The sequence below is a fragment of the Cyprinodon tularosa genome, unplaced genomic scaffold (assembly GCF_016077235.1).
Source record: "Cyprinodon tularosa strain WSP-4 unplaced genomic scaffold, ASM1607723v1 ctg423, whole genome shotgun sequence".
Taxonomy (NCBI): Eukaryota; Metazoa; Chordata; class Actinopteri; order Cyprinodontiformes; family Cyprinodontidae; genus Cyprinodon; species Cyprinodon tularosa.
The window spans coordinates 34,445-55,389 of record NW_024039145.1 but is presented as its reverse complement, the minus strand read 5'-3'; the positions used below and the strand labels follow the sequence as shown (position 1 = coordinate 55,389).

General features: G+C 39.7%; 1 protein-coding gene across 4 annotated transcripts in view; it reads left to right on the top strand.

Annotated features, from left to right (window-relative positions):
- epha7 (eph receptor A7) overlaps positions 1–20,945 on the top strand; it is a 157,977-nt gene that overhangs the window by 118,694 nt on the left and 18,338 nt on the right. For 2 of the 4 annotated variants that reach the window (XM_038299285.1, XM_038299284.1), the window contains exons 6-8: positions 9,753–9,877; positions 13,921–14,092; positions 20,028–20,172. In XM_038299285.1, coding sequence (XP_038155213.1) covers positions 9,753–9,877; positions 13,921–14,092; positions 20,028–20,172 — 442 coding nt within the window. The remainder of the gene's footprint in view (positions 1–9,752; positions 9,878–13,920; positions 14,093–20,027; positions 20,173–20,945) is intronic. The other 2 variants (XM_038299288.1, XM_038299286.1) reach the window with 1 other exon arrangement.

Sequence of the window (20,945 nt, the reverse complement as noted above, 5' to 3'; positions counted from 1 at the left end):
TTCATCTTATACCTAAAGTTTTAGTCTTATTCTGGAAACTTGTTGCGCTGACTTATCTCACATGTTAATTAAGCCCTGAGGGTCTTAGGAGAAAACTGTGCCTGAAATTAAATATGTGAATTAAAGCACATTCAGCTCCCAAACTATAAATTGGAAATATAATTGTTTGTATTTGTGTGACAGAAAGGAATTGAGGAATAATTTTCAGGTGGAAGAACTATTTTAAATGTCACCATGTCTGATTTATAAGTGAAACAAGGAAAAAATGAAAAATAATTAGCCTTGCCAAAGTTTTTTCCAACATAAACTCTGCATAACACAATGAAGGCCCATTTGAAAATCTGGATGAACCTTCAGACTTTATAGATCCATATCTTCACTTTAAGTCAAGCTAATTTGGACTGAATGAGTTGAAGCATGTTTGTTCCACAAAGGTTTTAGTGGGCAGTGAGCTAGGTGGAAATATGATTTTGATACAATGCCAGAAGTGCAAAAATGCATTTTTCCACTCATAAAAGGGAATGTAATCAGGAAAATATGCCGATTTCCATTATTGGAGGCAAAGGCAAAGCCTTTGCTCCTAAGATTTAGCCCTGAAATTTACCAATAATATCACCAAACTGAATAGAAATAAAGAATAACAGAGGAAGCTTAATTAATTACCTTATTTAATGACCTCCGACCCCTCCATGGAAAGGTCTGAGCCTCTAGTTTCCAATGATGGCGGCCATTAGGGGGTGTGTCCCACAGAGTCACACATGTCAGGTGGAATTTTAAATCTTATTTTTTTGTTTACACAGCTATAAAACAAAAAACATTTGTGAAAAATTTATTTTGAAACCTGTTTTAGAAATTTAAAAGTTGAATTTGAAAAGCGCGTGGATGAAGCAACATGTTTTGGCCATTTCTATAAATAGGTAAACATGACCAGGTGTCAGTTGGGCCCTGTGCCGACCTGCCGAGCTTATGGAGTAATATAGCTAGTTAGCATGACATATTAATTTTGAAAATGATTTCTGCTCCGAACTATTGTTAGATCCCATACAATCAAACACTGCATGCTAGTTTTAATCTTTCCTTACAGCTGAATCTGATGAAGTGCTTCTTTCTATGCGAAGTTAAGCTCCAGTATAACGCTACGTTCACACCACAAGCAGCAGAAGCAGCTGGTTAACATGCAAAATTAATGGTTAGCATGCATCAAGGCAAAGAAAAAGGTCCTGCAGCGCCTTTTTTAGCAACGCGCTTCAGAAACAGCAGCTGCTGGAGTTGGAAAAATGTAACTTTAGCTGCTGGACGCGCCACATCAACCCATCAGAGAAGCTGATCTGGGAGCTGGTAGGGAGTCAGACACAGCACTGCTGATGCAGAGCGCTGTTATCACTCCTCTGAAACAGTTTATTAACGCCTAAATTAACTTGAAGTATTAAAACCTTCTTGTAAAATGTGTTTGATTTTATTATCCTGGCGCCTGCAGTTTGGGTTACGGACATAGAAAACACCTTCCAGGTGCAGCGAACAGTAGTGGCAAACCGCAAAGAGGCGACCGGGCCAGAATCTGCTGTTGAACGGAATTCCCAGTGACAGAGCAAATATATTCAAACTACTTTTTACCCACTGATCACGGCATATATTAGCCTCCTGAGACCATCCTGATCTCACGAGCTTTCAAGATTTCACTCTAATCAGTCTGGAGACTCTCCGTTAAAGAAAATTTGGAGCCGTTCACCAAACGAACGTCCAATCAGCGTTGGCTTTGAGGCGGGTTGAGGTGTGACGCAACGAGAAGCGCGACAGTTCAGTCTAAAGAACATGGCGGCTTCAGCCGATGAAACTAGCGTTAGCGTGGCTATCGAGCAAGTTTTATCGGAATTACAGAGTATTTCTTCACTGAAAGAAGAGCAAAACACTGCTCTGGAGGCTTTTCTCAGAGGAAAAGATGTTTTTGCTCTTCTCCCGACTGGTTTCGGCAAGAGTTTGATCTATCAATTGGCTCCTCTTCGTCGTCGCTCTGTTAGTACGTCATATGCTTCGTTGATCTGATTGGTTTATTTGGCCAGTCTATCACCAACATAGGCCAATCAGCTAACCAGTATTTTCACCCCTTCCCAGAATTACTTCAACAGAAGGTTTCCAGATGGATATGCGGAGCAAATCCATATGGTGGAGTCAGGTTAAGCATATATAGCATCAGAGCCACTTTTCACCCGTACAGCTAGATCAGCAAAGATGCTTCAGATGTGCGTCAGAACTAAACTTGTACAAGCATCAAAAATGAAGCATCACGCGCGTTTCTGCTGCTCCTGCTGCGTGAGGTCTGAACCTAGCATAAGGAAAAAACATAAATTTATAGTTCCTTTCAAAAGCATTGATCCTAATATACAACAATCCATGTTTCCCTTTTAGAAACTCTTGAGGGGGCCGTTCTTAAATGCTCCTTTCCATTCAGCCGCCGACATTTAACAGCAGCCGCTTTCTGCTCTGTTGTGGGAGTCACCAAACAAAGCAGAGCTAATCCCCATCATGTCATTTTTTGTTAGTGTCAGCCCAGCCAGGGAGCAAACTGTCACTAGTCCTTTGTTCCCTGGCATTTGTAGATGACGTTTTAAAAGCATTCGCCCTCATAACTAGGCTTACTCTAACAGTAAATATATAGCCGTGCAGCAGTGAAAGGGGATAGACTGCTCTGTAAATGCAACAATAGCTGTGAGTGTGTGAAATATTTGATAGGATGGAGAGCGGAGCCAGCTGGGAAATCTGGATCTTGAATATGTTAACCCCCCAGTCCTGGAAAAAAAAAAGGAAATCTTTATGAGAGTAACATGATGAAAAGTCTCTTATTCATGTGTCTAACCCATTATCCTCCACTTAGAGTTGTGCTCCACTTTTTCTAAGGTAGACGTGGGTAGCGTTTATTTCTGGGCCTTTTTATTTCCAATGAAAAAAAAAATTAATTTGGATGATTTTCTCTCGAGGATACGGCCTGTTCAAATAAAAAAAAATAAAAATGTGTGAAAAAAGTCACTAAACGCCAACTATCCGCTCCACTTAAAAATAGATGGAGCCTCAGGCGTTTAGGATCTACAAGCATATCTTTAAAAAACAGACGCAAATGAATAGATGAGTTTGCACGGCTGATGAGGCGAGAACAGAGGCAGACAGAGACGGCCATGTAATGAACTATGTCCGTTCTGCCTTTTGCCTCACTGTTAAAATCAGCCGGGAATATTAAAAAATGCGCCGCCTAATATATTCACAAGGTATTCAAATTCAAAGCACGGTGACGATGGGCTTCTGGATCAGTTAGCTTTACAGCAGAAGGTTGTTTCGGGGTCACTAACACGTTTTCTAATATTGCAAAATGAATGCACACATGCCTTCTTCCCAAACAGTCTCTTTAAGATCAGCATAACAATTATACAATTTTCCACTGCGCCGGGCCCCACAGGTAGGCTGAAAAGTGTTAGAGTGGCTGACTGGCTGCTCTCTGTGATATCAAGTCAGTCATTAAATGCTGTTACGTAGTTCTGCATGACTGCTTGGTGACGAAGGCACAAAAGCAGAGGAGTGGAGCTTCGGCTGTGGTCTTAATTTTAAAGCTAGAGGGGAAAAAAAGGAGAATGACTGCAGATTTAGTTGAAAACTGTTCCTGCTGACATTGATCTGATGACCTGTGCAGAAACAGAGGGCCTCTGCTCTCTGATAGCAGCTAAGGTCTGAGAAGGAAGTGGACTCAGTGGACTTGGGACGTCTGCTGTCATCTCGCTGCCCATTAAAGATGTAGATAATATCTTTTATGTTTTAGCCATTATTAATTAGTGTTAATAGAACCATCTGATAAAGACATAAACAACCATACAAACCTGCGACTTTATTAGACGTGAGCCTTATGAGAACCTTCATTAATTCAGTGGGGAGGAATAAAAACTGATGGACATCCTTCATATAATTAGTTCTTAAAGTGGTAGAAATCATATTTAAAGCTATTTTTCAGTCATCTGTCAAATTTTTTCGGTCATAGCATCTTGATTCTTATGTCGCAGCTAATATACGCAACGGTTGAGATCAGAATCCTTTCCTTTCCCATTGAGTTGCGTCCCAGTGTTCACGGGGATGGACGTCTGTGTCTTCAGCAGGCGTAGAGCTAACAGAACTGGCAGCGTTGCGAGGCAAGGGCTCAAACATGTACGGCTGGAAGCCTTCTACACCAAACCAAGCTTCTGCCGCCCTGGCGTCCTCTTCCACAACATCTTCGTCCCCGCTTTCCTCCTCTAAATAAAAAATGGATGACGGAGGAGACTCATCCACGACCTCCGACACTAAACTCTCCTCCTCTTTCATGTTTCCTCTGTCCATAGCGTTCCTTGACAGTGTTGTTTCTAAGTCACCAATTTAGAGCTACTTGCTCCCATTGGGAACCTACTAGCACTAAGATGCTAACTGGTTAGCAAGATGCTTCTGACAAACCGGCCACAACCAAACTGCTTGCAAACCTTTTGCCACAAGAATCCCGCCCCCTTGATAATCGACCAATCACATTCACTTTATTCCCTCGTGTAAAGTCGTGCACCACTCGGGAGAATTCTGAAATGCAACGGTTGGAACGGCCGCTTCCCTACGACTTTAACAGTTTATGCTTATGCTACAATACTGCCTAAAGACTTTTTTCAGCAGACTATGTCAGCAGACATAAAAACTGATGTACCAAGGTTTCCACAGGTCATTGAATTAAAATTTTTAATGACCCATGAAAAACTAGATTAAGGCCTTAATTGGCATTAAAATCCATTAAATGTGATTATTGTTGCATTTAAAAACATTTCTTAAAACAATTTTATCAGATACATCAGATTTAACTGGTTCGGCGTTTGTGCGGAACTGCTTCCAGTTGATCGTAAAGCCGTGTGTTCGGAAAAGAAGCTCAAGGCAGAGAAAAAGCTAGAGAATGGGAAAATGCAAATGATGGCATTCAAATTATTTTAGTAGGGCATAAACCCTGTGTACGCCGTCGCCATCTGCTGGCAGCATTTATTTACTCATCCATCAGCTTTGCAGCCTGGACAGCCTTCAGTGTCGCTTCAGGAAACAGTAGTGCTCATATTGCATCCTAAGAGTTGCTTGTATCTTATACCGCTTTGCAATCAGAAATTTTTTTTTACTTGATCTGGGATGTTTTTTTCCCACTTCTGCTCAGCCAATTACCTCCTTTTTACACACTTTCAGCATGCACCATATTATACCTCTGCTCACATGCTATTTTTATTATAAATACCACAAATGTTAAAGTTTACCGTGAAATGGGCTAAAAACAAAGTGGAAAACATGGATTAGAATATAAAATCATTAGGGTGTCATAATTTAATAGGAAGTTCTTTGTAAGCCACCATAAAAGTGGTCTTTTTTAAGCTCCAAGCTCCTTTTTAGGCTTTTATTTTTACATATTTACCAAGAAACTCTACATAATCACCTCCAGTTGGAGCCGAGGGTTTTGTGGGTTTGACAATAACCAACTTTTTTTTAGTTCACTGTTGCATATATGTGTAGAAAATGGTGGAAAAGTGTACACTGCAAAAGATGAAATTTAAATAAGTCATTTCTTCTTAAAATAAGTGCAATTTTTCTTGAATTAAGGATTTAAGTGAGAAACTTTGCCAATGGAACAAGACAATTTACACTTAAAATAAGAAAAAAACAATTGCATTGTCTTATTTCAAGTGCATTTTATCTAGATACCTTATTTTAATAGTACAAATACTAATTTCATTGGCAAGTCATCTTATTTACCTGCTCAAATTAAGGGTAAATACCCCTAATTTAAGACATTTTTACTCATTTTGAGATCATTTTGCAGAATATCTATGTAAAGGATTCCTGTCCTTCTAAAGACACAGCAGAGTAAGGCTGGTAAACAGTTAGGGGGACAGTGGTGGGCGGTGGCAGCCAAATGAGATGAAGTCAAGCTGAACTAAAGGCTTGTTGTGTCTGGGGAGGGAAAACTTAATCGTCACTGTGACCAGCTAACTGCGTGGAGAAAGGACACATTGTTCTTGTGTTTTGAGTGGATTATGAGGGGACATGTCACAACAGCAGTTTTTTTTTTTTTTTCCAAGGTCCTGGGTGTTCGCTGTCGCTGCCATTACTGTCAGGAATGCCGATGAGGCCTAATGAGGTTTTAATCCAGCCGGAGTCATTAGTAGCAGGTCATCTTAGAACAATCTGAGGTCAGGCTGTATTAAGGCTCCAGAGGGCCACTCCCACTGGATCACTGAACATGACACTGCCTCTCAGCACATTTGCTTGTTGAGGAAGAGGGAGGCCCTCTTGTCCGCTCTAATGATACACTCATCTTTAGACTGAAAGATTTCAGGACTTAGATGAAGATTACATGATGCTAGCATGGCACAATATCTGAGTATTCAAGCTTAACACTAGAACTACTGAGGCCGTCATTTTGGCAGTTCTGAGATTTTAAAGGGAAAGAACTTTATTTACAATAATCGTATGTTGCTCATATTAACTGAGTTTTCCTGTTTCTATATTTCCTTCATTAAAGGGATAGTTCGGTATTTTTGACATGAATCTGTATGGCATCCCGATCACCAGCGGCATGCAATCACACTGACTTACCCCTGGCAGCGTCCTGTGAGCAGAGTTATCGTCCAGTTTTGGTCAAGCCGAAAGTAGTCCTGCAGGTTTGCTAGACCCAGCGAAATAAAACTTTTCTCTTCCCAAAACATTATGTGTCCAAAAGAGTGATATTTTCGCATCCCAAAAACATTGTAGTGGAAAAAGTCACACGTCGTTATCAATTGGTCCTATTTTCTCTCTGTTCGTATCAGTGCGCGCCGTCATTCAGACAGCGAGCCCAACAACAGCCATGTCTCCCTCCGCGGCACATAATGTTTTGGGAAGAGAAAAGTTTTATTTCGCTGTTCCTAAAAACCTGCAGGACTACTTTCGGCTTGACCAAAACTGGACGATAACTCTGCTCACAGGACGCTGCCAGGGGTAAGTCAGTGTGATTGCATGCCGCTGGTGATCGGGATGCCATACAGATTCATGTCAAAAATACCGAACTATCCCTTTAATATTAAAAAAACATATATTAGAAACTACGTTTAAAAAAGGAAAATGTGGCCAGAACAAAGACTGGAGCAGCTTTTAACTCTGTGAGGCATAGAGGGAAGCGGGACGTCCCCAATAAGCATCCTTTTTGTCCCAAAATTACTTAATTTCCTTAAACAATCTGTGTTTTAAAATCTTCAAAAAAAGACCTATTAAACCAAAGCAAGAAAAAACTAAAAATTATTTGAAGGGATTTTCCTCTCCACTGTCTCTATACATCTCTATAGTTATGCTGCTATAGGCTTAGAATGCTGGAGGACATAGGGACATAGGGTTTCTTCCTGTTAAAAGGGAGTTTTTCCTCTCCGCTGTCGCTACAAGCATGCTTAGTGTGAGGGATTGCTGAAGAGTCAATGAGTCGATGCAATCAACTGGTTTTCAATAAACTTTGAATCAATCTGACTGGATGGTCTGGTTGAACTGGAAAGTGCCTTGAGATGACATGTGTTGTGAATTGGCGCTATAGAAATAAACTGAATTGAAACTAAAGATCTTCTGATATAGATTTTTTTTAACCCTAATAATTAAGACACACAACTATCCCCAATTTTTGCTGCTAAAACGACTAAATTGTAGCAAAGATAGAAGCTGGCTGATGCACTGATGTATGTTCTACCCCGATTTAAAACCTAGTCTCAGTTTTCAGACAGGTATATTCAGTGATGCTGACACACTGAATGCAGATTTATTTAATAAGCTGCATTATTTGTCAGGTTGTATTACTTTACATTTAAAAAACAGAGACTTCTAAGGTTTCCTTGGAATTTTTCTAAAATATCCTCATTCAAATTAGGGTAACATAACATTTCAGCTCAATGTACTGTTAGATACCTGTTCCTGGTCTATTTTCCTCCTTTGACAGTTAGTTGACTGTTAAAAAACTCAGCAAATAAATAAATGAATAAACATCTAATACCTACAGTAGCCTTATGCCTCAATGACACATTATTTTATATTAAATGTAATTTCTTAGCAAATTGGAATTAAAACTCATAATAAGTAGAGTTTTGCTGCTCCTCGGGTTAATGTTTAATAATCTAAAAGGTGCCCCCCCCCTCCGGATACTTAATGAAAGTGTTGTAAATTGATGATAATTATTAGCAGGCTAACGATGCTAATGATGCGCTGTAAAGGCAGGGGAGGATATATGTGATTTATGAACGGCTCAGTGCTAGAATAGGTGACTTTTGCAGCTTAAAGAAGAGAATCTCTCGAAGCTGAACTGCCTTTTGTTCACTAAGACAATCTGTGCCGACTACAGGAAAAGGATGGCACTATTTCCCACAAAAAGAGTTTTATCTTATTGGAAAACATAAGAATAACCCAAATGTTTTAGAGAGGAAGATGCATCAAAAAGTAGTGTAGAAGCCATGTTAGATGGTCTCATAGGGCAGATCATAGAGGAATCAACATTAGGAGATGTGCTGCAGGCTGAAACTGTAGAAGCTTCTGAGGTAGATAGAGAAGATTTGGATGCTGTGGCAGAATGTAGGTTTTAGCTCCGTCTGCTTTTAAGTTTATTTATGTTCTTCAAACAAAAACTACACTGGAAAAAAACAAAATCTAGATAAGTCATTTTTTCTTAAAATAGCTGCATTTGTTCTTGAATTGAGGAGGTAAGAGAAATATTTTCCCAATGGAACAAGACAATTTGCATTTAAAATAAGAAAACACAATTGCATTGTCTTATTTCAAGTGTATATTATCTAATTATCCTATTTTAAGAGTAAAAATTCTCATTTCATTGGCAAACTATGTCATTTACCTGCTCAGATTAAGGGTAAATACACTTAATTTAAGAAATTTTTACTTATTTCTAGGTCGTTTTTCCAGTGTACAACAACACTGCAAAAAAATTATATCTAACTAAGTTATTTTGTCTTGCAAGAAGTCTTGGATTGAGGAGGTAAAAGTGAGACACTTTGCCAATGGAACGAGACAATTTACATTTAAAAAAAGAAAAAACAATTGCCCTGTCTTATTTCAAGTGAATATTATCTAATTATATTATTTTAGTACGGGTGTGTGTCGCAGTACGAGTAAAAATACTAATTCTATTGGCAAATTATGTTATTAACCTACTCAAATTAATGGTAAATACACTTAATTTTAGAAATTTTTTGCTAATCGAAATGTCAGAGTAAAGGAAGACGCTGCAAAGAGCTGTTGTAGTAAGATAGGGTCACAAAGTTCCAGGAATGACCTATTATTTTTACTTTTAAAATAAGATAATTAGATAATATGCACTTGAAATAAGTCAATACAATTTTGTTTTCTTGTTATAAAAGTCAATTGTCTCTTTTTATTGGCAAAATGTCTCGTTTACCTCCTCAATCCAAGAACAAATGCTCTTATTTTAAGTAAAAATGACTTCTCTAGATTTGGATTTTTTCCACTGTGATTTGTCATTCATGATTTAAATGTCTCACTTTCCCGCCGGCTGGACTAAGGTTTGCTCTGTAATTGAAATGTGGACCACAGGGGTGTAAACATTTTGGAGGAATCGACCCTGAATATTCATGAGCTCTCTGCAGGCCGCTGAGTGTTGATAAAAGGCCGATGTGTGTGTTTGTGAGTGTGCTGAGGGGGTTTGCTCTCCACTTATTGACATGTTCCTCTCTAAACAGCTCCGTCGCAGGTCAGCGAGGTCATCAAGGAGAAGGTGCAGCAGCGCAGCGTCCAGCTCTCCTGGCAGGAGCCGCAGCAACCCAACGGCGTCATCACGGAGTATCAAATCAAGTACTATGAAAAAGTGAGTGTGCAGCACACTGGAATGTGCTTTTCTCTTTCTGAAAAGCCGTTTAGTTTGGTTCTGTCCTCCTTATCTCTGCTCCACATCAACTTTTCTCATCACTTTGGATTTAGTCTCCATGCAAGTGTCGTCTTTGTCTTATAATTGCAGTAATGACTGAGATATGATTTTAATCAGGCTGTTGTCCTCCTCAAATACCTCCATGCATGCATTAGCACATCCACCCACACACGCTGCGTCCTCGGCTGCAGCAGGGCCAGAATTAGCAGTCTGTCACTGCTATGCCGCTTTACCTTCCACATAGATTATAGCTCTGCCTGCCTGTGTTTCAAGTCTGAACACATCAGCTTTTTACAACCAGGTTTAATGGAGCGAATTTCACCCAGCAAATCAAAGGCAGGGAAGCAGAGCTGTGATGCCAGTCCTGCCGGACACAGGCTCTCACACTCTCTGACGAATCAGTCTCCCGTGTCACGTACTGTGGTCGAGCTCTGCCCAACTGTAAAAGTAGAAAATTGGAAACAACGACAACACCCCTAACAGACCGTGGCATTCCATTTGGGCTTTTTTTTTTCTGGGCAGAGACGCTCAGAACTCAACAACAAAGTACGCCATACGTGCAGCTTGGACAGAGGAATTTGATCCAACTTATTTACGTCTGTAAGGAGGACCGGATGTTGTGGAGGAAGAGTTCAGTCAGAAATTAACCTGCTGAGGGATTCATAAGGCCTGCTAAGAAGGAAAGACACAGAAAGGACATTGTGTTATTGTGCTGGCGTATAAATATTTGTGGTTTGGGTGGATTGTTTGTCAATGGCGTACAGTTTATCTGTTTGGAATAAATTCCATTATCGCCACGCTGAGCTGAATGGACCTAAAAATAACTTGATGTGTCTTCCATTAATTTGAGCATAAAAGCACTGGAAAAAAATCAAAATCTGTAAGTGAATTTGTTCTTGGATTGAGGAGGTAAAAGAGACATTTTGCCAATAGAACAAGACATTTAAAATAAGAAAACCCAAGTGCATTGTCTTATTGCAAGTGCATGTTATCTAATTATCTTATTTTTAGAGTAGAAATACTCATTCCATTGGCAAACTATCTCATTTACCTGCTCAGATTAAACGTAAATACACTTAATTTAAGAAATTTTTTAGGGATGCCCGATATTGGGATTTTGGCCGATATCCGATATGCCGATATTTTAAAACTCATGTAGCCGATAACCGATATCGATACCGATGTTAAAGCTGGACAAAAATAAGTAGTCATTGAAAATAGGGGTTTTGTTATCCATTTCTGACACTTTAAAAAATAATATACTCAAATATATTTTCATTTGCTGATATCAAATAGATTTTTAAAAACGCGGTATCGATCTATTTTACTTTCAAAATCTCGTGAAATTTCATCGTTCTGTTACAAACTCTCGTGATATTTTGCAAATTCTTGTGAGATTTTGTTAGTAAAATAGATCTATACCGCGTCAATATATCAACATATAAAAATATGGCAAAATTTTGTTAATTTTCGGGGGATTTCGTAGCATAACGTTGACATATAGCAATATTTCATTAGTAAAAGAGATTGACATGGTGTTTTTAAATGGCAATATATCAGCATATGAAGATATTGGGATATTTCCATGGATCAATATTTTTTCCCTCGTCTTTAGAAGTTTTTAAGTCTGTAAAAAAGAAGTTTTTGAGGAAGAAGTACTTTTTTTTTTTAGACTTTAGAAACTCAGAAGCTGATCAAATATCGGGTTAAATATCGGTGGGGTGGCCGATGTCCGATATTCAGTTTTAAGGCCGATACAGGCTGATACCGATAGGGGGCCGATTATATCGTGCATCCCTAAAATTTTTACTTATTTCTAGATTGTTTTTCTAGTGAGCGATGAGCATTTTAGCCCATAAGAATAAATCCTTACATAACTGCAGTAAAAAAAAAAAAAAATTGTTGCTTTTTTTTTTTTTTTTTTTGTAAGAACCAAATTCTACAGAAGAGGATTAGGGCCACTGAAAAAAAAAAGTTAACTGATTTTTAAATTTTATTTCAGTTTAACATGGGAATTCTGACTTTTTTTATTGTCAGAATACTGTCAGAATTCTGAGATTAAAGTCAGAATTCTGACTTTAATCTCAGAATTATGAGAAAAAAGTCAAAATTCTGAGATTAAAGTCAGAATTCTGACTTTTTTCTCATAAGTCTGACTTTTTTCCCATACTAAACTGAAATCAAATGTAAAAATCTGTTAACTTTTTTTTTTTTTTTTCACTGGCCCTAATCCTCTTCCATAAAATTCATATCATCTTACTTTCATAATGAAATCCAATGCAAATGCACTTATATTAAAAGCATTTTCAGTTAATTATTTTGCAGTACGTTAGTTCTTCAGAGAGCAAAAAAAAATATTCTACTCAAAATGTACCAGAGTACATTTTACATCTGTAAATGTATTATTAAATGTTAGATCTTAGGTATCTAGTTGATACACTGGAAAAATGATCTAAAAATCAATAATTCTTGCTTTAAATAAGTGCATTTTTTCCTGAATTTAGGAGGTAAGTGAGACACTTCTCCAATGGAACAAGACAATTTACATTTAAAATAAGAAAAGATAATTGCATTGTCTTATTTGAAGTGAATATTATCTAATTATCTTATTTAAAAGTGAAATATTCATTCAATTGGCAATCATCTTATTTACCTACTCAGATTAAGGATACACGCACTTAATGTAACACATTTTTACTTTTTTCTTGATCATTTTTGCAGCGTAGGTTTTCAAAAACCATCCAGAAACTGTGAACTGTACTGTTTTATAGTGAATTAGAATAGTACTACATGAATGTGTTACCTTCCCTCCAACAATAATCATTCACACATTTTCCTTTATATATGCTGAAAAATAAAATCCCTGTTTATATATTTCAAACTAACTGAATGCCAATTATTTGATTATGAAAAACAGTTTGTGAAGGGAGAACGATTCATGAACAGATAGTTGGATCATTATTAGCTTTTGTGGAAAACAATATTTAGATATTAAGATATTTATGTGCCGCTGTTTATGCTGCGTCACTGAAAATATGCAGCAGTAATGATATAAATGACGTGAGCTTGAGGACATAATGAGCTGTTTGAAATGACACCAGAGCTATTAACCTGATGGGGGGACGGAACAGGGGGGTGTGGACAGAAAACAAACAATATCCGGTCTGGATTTTTTTTTATTTTTCAATGAAGGGGGTTTAGGAATTGGGAAGAAGTGTTAAATTAGATATGGTATAACAGAATGTGATCTGCAAAGCAGCAGACCTGGATTTAATTTCTCGGTTATATTGCCAGGAGGAAGATGATAGATGATGAAAAACAGGACAGGTCTGAGGACAAAGCCATGGGGCACACCTAATCTAACAGAAAAAGGGTGTTTTCTGATGTCAAACTAATCTCCAACTTAAAATAATATATTTTTTTGCCATAAATAAACAATAGTGACACTGGGAAGGTGCTAAGAACATTTCCTCTAGGTTTCCCTTTTTATCAAACAGGTGGACCATTTTTCTGCTGGGTGTTTAACTCATTTGAGCTTCAGCAAGCCTTTTAAGGTGGACTGTGAAAGCAGCTGGTTTTAAGTAACTGTAGCAAACTTAATTGGCAATTGCTAAGCAGCAAGTGAAAAGAAAATCAGAGAAGATGAAAAGTAGAAGGAGCTGGAATGGGAAAACAAAAGTTTTAATTGCTTTTAAAAAAGACTGAGTAGTCAAGCGGGTAAAGTGGCGTGTCTCCCATGGAATTAATGCTGTGGAAATGTGCATTACACTAAATCCTGCAATATAATTGTCTGTCTCATTTGAATATTAATATGAGAATTCTGATTGTTGTCATCTTAAATAGTTGCAAAGTGCAGATAATTACACCCATTATCTTGATTCATCTTCTGTTGTTCAAAGAAAAGATTACTTTTTAAAACCTGATATACCTTCTAAATTTTAACGGGTACAAAGTTTATGAATCGATGTGTTTGTGTTTTTCAGGATCAGAAGGACTCGATCTCCTCCACAGTGAGGTCCAAGTCTACCTCTGTTACCGTCAACAACCTGAAACCGGACACGGCTTATGTGTTCCAGATTAGGGCCATCACAGAGGCGGGATACGGAACCTTTGGACCCAGACTGGAGATAACCACCAGAAAAGATGGCGCCAATAGTATGGTTTATTAGCATATGTCATACTTTCTATCCTCATTCGCTATTGAAACAATACAAAGGCTTGTTTCAGATTTAGACTTAGACTTTGACTGCTTTTATTGTCATTTTCTTCACACGCAGTGTATACAAAACAAAATTTTATTCAGTACAGCTCTCAAGACATTTCCATGTCTAACGTGCAGCAGTGATCAAATGTAAACATAAGACTGGTATATGATTTACAGTTTTTCCAAAATTTAGCACTTAAAAAAAACAAACATTTTATACAACATTCAACAGTCTAATGGCGGTGGGGAAAAAGCTGTTTCAGAATCTGCTGGACCTGCATCCAATGTTGGGAAGCCTCTTCCCAGAGGGCAGCAGGGAGAACAGTCCGTGGCAGGGGTGTGAGGGGTCATTGATGATGTCACGGCTCGGGACATGCAGCACTGGGATGAAATGTCTTTAATTTAATTAAATTCAGTTTATTTCTATAGCGCCAATTCACAACACGTCGTCTCAAGGCACTTTCCAGTTCACCAGATCATCCAGTCAGATTGATTCAAAGTTTTCTATCTATGGAAAACCAGTTGATTGCATCGACTCATGTACCCCATTTACACTTCCCTTAAAAAAACGTGCTGAGACCGGTCCGAGCTCAGTAACTCAGTAACTGTGCTGTGAAAGCAAACTGAACTGAACCGAGCTAGACACAACCGGACCACGCTAACTACAGACCAGTTCCAGAGGTGGGCTCTGCTCAGTTTTTCCCTGGCTCGGTTCTCTGATAACAGGAGCTCATGAGCAGAACGCATCATCTCCGTCTGGCAGCACATCCCGATTCACACTCCATTCCAGTAGTTGGCGGTAATGCCCCTCCAGAATTTGTTTGCCAAGCAACAAAAAACAGAAGAAGAACAACTATAAACAACAATCGAAATCTTCTCCACGCAACATTTTGATTTGCTTGATTCCCTCCTTCTTCTTCTTCTTCTTCTTGTGTTTTATAGCGGTTGGCAAACAACTTTTGGTGCATTACCACCACCAACTGCTTGATTCCCTCCTTCAATACTGGCAGTAATACCGCAGATCGTCACTAGGAGGCAAGGAGTCGAGGAACCGAGATAGAGCGATGTTTAAACGGTCTTCAGAACCGAGCTCGGCCTGGTTAACTGACCCGAGCTCGGACCGATCTCTGCATGGATCGGTTTTTCAAGGGTAGTGTAAATGGGGTAATTGACTCTTCAGCAATCCCTCACACTGAGCATGCTTGTAGCGACAGTGGAGAGGAAAACTCCCTTTTAACGGGAAGAAACCTCCAGCAGAACCAGGCTCAGTGTGAGCGGCCATCTGCTGAGGCTGACTGGAGATTAATGGAGGGCAGAGGAGCCCCCATGATCCTCTCTGCTGTTCTCACTTTCTTCCAGTCTGAGGCGCTGCAGCCTCCACACCACACAGTGAGACAGCTGCTCAGAACGCTCTCTATTGTGCTTCTGTAGAAGGTGGGGAGGATGGGGGGGCAGGCAGGCTCTCCTCATCCTCCGCAGGAAGTCCAAGCTCTTCTGGGCCATTTAAACCAGTAATGTGGTGTTTCCAGTCCAGGTGAGGGTGTCTGTGATGAATTTGGTGCTGCTGACCACCTCTACAGCTGAGCTGTTGATGAGCAGTGGAGCATGGTTCAAGGGGTTGCATCACCGTATCCCTGTTTGCGGGTTGAAACATTTTCAGTCTCATTTCTGTTGAACATATGTCTCCGCTTTGATCACAGATGAAGGTTCGGTTCTGGAGGCAAACGCTTTATTAGGGAATCTGTAAGGAATGCAGGATTTCCATCTCATCCAGATGCACACAACTTGTGGTATAATAACCCAGGGAAATAATTTCCTTTGAAGCCAAGCAAACAGAAATTGCTTTGACTTTATGCTGACAACATGCTGCAGGAAAATCACTAAGCACAAGGACAAGCTCCTGTAGTGTCAGGAGGATATAGTCATTTAAATCTAATCAGTTACATTAGCTTTGCCCTGCGTGTTATTGGATGATCCTCAGAGGTGTTTGTGTTGGGGATCGAAATGTCTGGCATAATGAAATCTTTAATAAATAAATACTTATGAGGTTGAATTTTTTTTAAATCTCCCACCAGCATTTTGCTTCCATAAACAAAAGGTTCTCATCCTACATGATAATTAACATTATATATGCCCCAGTCAAGTCTTGTGCTACTAATGTAGGTCCTTGAGGAATCCTTGGAGTATTTGCCAGGTTATTAGACTTTGAGATAACAACAATTGTTTCTCAGTGTCCTTTAAAACTCCCAAAATAACACATTTATGATCTAATTGTGTTCAATTTAAACTGAAGATACAATAAGCCTTTATTGCACCGCAGGGAGGAAATTCAGGAGATACTGCTGCAAATAAGGAAAGGGTAATAGAATAAAAAGTCCTTTACAGTTTTCTGAAATGTCATCTGTGGATTAAATGAAATGCACTCCTGAAAAGGACAATTTCAAATTTGTTCAACAAATTGAGGATCAAGGTATATGTAAAAAACAACAGAAAATAAGTTCATGATTCTCTAAGATGAAATAAAACACCATTAAACGAAAACCGCTTCTGGGGGCGTGCAGGTGGAGCAGTGGTTAGCGCGCACCACCCATGTACAGAGGCCTTAACTCAAGAGGAACAATCACGAACTAGCTGTGGGTCTAGATATGTCCTAGGCGGTATCTAGACCCGTCCGTTTTGCACAAACGGAGGGACATGAGGGCCAAAAAGAGCGGGGATCCAGGTGGAAAAAGGGTCCCAGCATTCTCGTGCACCTCACTCTTCTGGTCCATCTTCACGAGTTGTTTTCCACAATGGCGGTCATACAAACAAAACAAACCGGTACCAAACAGGAAATAGAGTAGAGTAGTGCGGATGTAGATTTGACCAATCAGAGGCCTGCGGTCACCTACAGTTTGGGAGAGGTGCAGCAGCACGTCTGCGGAGGGGGCACATTTGCATTCACTGCGACACACCAGCAGACGACCTGATTTCTGAGTATAAATAGTCCTCAGCGTTTGAATCCGACCTGCGGTCCTTTGCCGTATGTCTCTCCCCTTCTCACATACCCCGTTTCCTGTCAGCCTACTGTCGAAAAAAAGAGCCACTAGTGCCGTAAAAAAAAAAAAAACAGCTGCTGGGAGAAAGGATCTGTGATGACGCTCCTTAGTTCACCTAAGGTGCAGCAATCTTTTACTGGAGGAGCTTTCTATCATTAACAGCTGCATGCATTGGGCTGAAGATGGTGTTCAACAGCGAGGATAGTTTCTCCAAAGCCCTTTAATGAATTCTTCTGTTGCTGCACTTGGTCAAGCAGGCCTCCTTATGAGCTTATCCATCATCTTCCTCTCAGCAGTGGAACAACTGCTGCTCCAGCAAACTGCTGTACCCCACTTAATTCACTTTGTGTAAACAGCAGCACATCTTAAGGCACTTTAAAGAGATGATTCAACTAGAATATAAAGACAGCTTGGTGAAGTTTCTTATCCAAGGAAGCCCAGCCATTGACTTTGTAGCAATTCCTCATTAAAGATGGCGGTTGCCATCAGAGACACCTCCTGCACCCCACAAAAGGTCTCCATCTTCTCAGCAGGTAGAGTTTTCCTCCATCCTTCCTGCAAAGAGCATCCTTGCTGTTACTCCAGTCCAGTTTATGGTTGAGGTGAAGCCAGCGGCACTAAGACTAATCCACTGTCTCAGTGCCACCTCCATAGATGTTATTGTTACTGTAATGGGTCTGCAGCTCAGGAAATACACCAGAATGACTTAACATGGGCAGAAGGACAACTGATGAAAATAAGATGTCTTTTAAATAAAATGGCAAGAAAAGAAAACACAAATAAATTAAAATTTCAGGAAATTTTATCATCTTTTTTAATAAATACTCCAATACCAAGAGAAATAAACAGACGCTAAATGTGAAATATGATCGTGATCATAGCTGCTCACTTTGGAAAAAAGCCAAAACAAACATTTTTATTATTTTTAATAACAAAAACACTCTTTTGCTTTGTCAGTAGAGTAATAAACATGTTATGTTGTCATGTTGAAGATTAGCTCACATATATCTTCCTGAAACAGCTTCAGATACATAAGAGGCACATGAGAACATTTTCAGTTTTATGATCTTTTTCTAAAAGAATTTATTTCATTCAATTCAAAAATACATAATTAACCACAAATGGAAACTAGTTTTAGTAAGATAGTATTTTTATTGAAAAATATCTTTAAAAGCAAGCCCAGCCAGCGGGAAAGGAAGGAAGAAAAAAAAAAACACTTCAGAGTTTTTGCTCTGAATCTGAAAAACAACTTCATACATCCAGGGGCGGATTTAGCAAATGTGGGGCCCTGGGCAAAGACAGGCAGGGGCCCTCTAGGTTTTGTCCCTCTCTTCTTGTCCCTTTTCTTCTTGTTTTCCTCTCTATGTTTTGTACTCAGCTGACTTTTCATGCTGTCTCTAAAGGAATGAAAGATTTTTTCCAAGCACTAAGCTCACTTAGCTGATTGCTCCTTCCTGTGTTTCCAAAAAGGCCAAAGTAAATAACCCAGTCCTTCTTTTCACTGTAGACAAGCCATGATCTGCTTATCTGTTCTCCATTTTTCATTTGGATGAAATAATAGCTGCATGAATCATGACAGCAGACAAGATAGAGGAGAGCAGGAGGCGGGGTTACCAATCTACTCGCTCTGGAGAGCAGAGTTCGCTGCTTTTAGATGTTGTCTCCAAAGTCTCCAGTAGCAGAAAAAAGTCTCTAGATTTGGCGCTAGGAGCTTTTTAGAAATCAAAGTTCTAGAGGGGTCTGAAAAGTGGCTAAATATAGCGACTAAAGCGCTAAGTTAGCAACACTGCTCTTTGCATGGTTTGTTTTCAAATGGTTTGCTGCTGTCTGTTTGTGCAGCAAATGGACTGATCCAATATGGTGGACACTGAAGGGGGGGCTGAGACACACTTGATATTATAAGCATTCTGATGGCATTTTAGAGAAAAACATAATTAATGTGCGCAAATAAGGAATAGTTGTATTAACCATACATGTAAAGAGAGTTTTATGGGCCCCCCAGGAACTTGGACCCGAGGCAACTGCCTAGTATTGCCTAATGGTAAATCCCCCCTGGATATATCATGGGCACCTTGTGTTAGTATCATCAGCCCTTCACTACCAGCAAACACAAAGTCTTCAATGTATCACAGCCATATTTCAGTTCATGAACATTGACTTTAAAGAACATCAGAAATCTTTGTGCATTAATAAAAGAATCCTGCAGAGCAGCGTGAGTCGGAGCTTGCAATCCGACGAAAGCATCCGTGAGCAGCTCTCAAAGCTGCAGCCTTCAGTGTGACAGCCTGAAGATGGAAACCCTCAGGTGTCCAATTCAACAGTGGAGCCCCCCCCCTTCTGCTTCCACATACGAACAGCTGATGAAATATTGGCATGCTTCTCTCCGTCACTATTTTTCCTTCAGATACACTTGATTTAAAATGCATGCACTTCCCCCCTCATACGTGGCTTCCATGGACTGTATATGAAGCCGCTTCCAGCTGTTCCGTGGAGCTATCAGCAGTTTGTCAGTGAAAACAGTCTGAGAGCTATGAGAGTTCTGAATAGGAAACAATTCAACCTGAATACGCCTTTGTTTGAGATGAAGGGCATCGCCGTCGCCGTCTGGGACTATTAAGCCCACTTTCTGAAACAGTAGAGCCGTGTGTATAAGGACGACTAAAATAGAAAAGCCCCTATTCCAGTTTAGTCTCAGGGGGAGAAAGTGGGGTGTGATGTGGTGGTTATCAATCTCCATGCTGTTCATTGGGACTTAATTACTGTCTGTCCTGCAGTTTTCAGTGTTTTGAGGTTCAAACTGAGCCTCTCTGTCTTTCTCTCTCCGCTGTTTGTGTTTGTTTCTCATCAGCTGCGATTGTCTCCAGCGAGCAGAACCCCGTCATCATCATAGCCGTGGTGGCCGTGGCGGGGACCATCATCCTGGTGTTCATGGTGTTCGGCTTCATCATCGGGAGAAGGTACGCTCTCGCGGGCCCCATTGACTCTCCGCTCCTGTGAGTCTGCGCTTGTCAATTAGCCTTTCTGTCACTCACAAGCCTCCACCACTGTGGAGCCTTGGCACACGCACACATGTGCACGCGTCATCTCGTGGCATGCCGCGCTAATGGCTTGTGATGCACCATTTTCCACTCCCACCACCGCCCACCGACCTCCAACCAGATTCTGAAGCTGTTTTTTTGTGGAGCCATTATAAGACGAGCATTCCACAGAGAGAGCTTTGGCCCTGCATTCCTGCATGAGAGCGTGTGACACGGAGAGGGCATGATGAAGTATGCTGCTGATTTTTTTCCATCATCACAAACCACTCAGTCCATTGTCATTATCCCTCTGCGTGAATAGAATTCCAGCCAAACCTGCTTGTCATTATGAATTCACACAATCCTCCTTGATGTATTTTCGCAGCTCTTTACTTTATTTGAATGTAAAGCTTCAAGTAAAGCACAACAAATGATCCTAAAAACATAAAAAGCATTATCTAAATATGAATTTCAGATTTATCCTACCTTAGACGGTAGGATATTAGGTCACATTGACAACACAGGTTTGTTGTGTGGATTCGGTCTTTCTCAGGGACTCCAGACTTAAAACCTACCGACTGACTATTACACTGGAAAAAAACTAAATCTAGATATGTCATTTGTTCTTAAAATAACTGCATTTATTCATAAATAGAGGAGATAAAAGAGACATTTTTGAAATTGGAACAAGAGAATTCACATTTAAAATAAGAAAACACAATGGCATTGTTTTATTTTCAGTGCATATT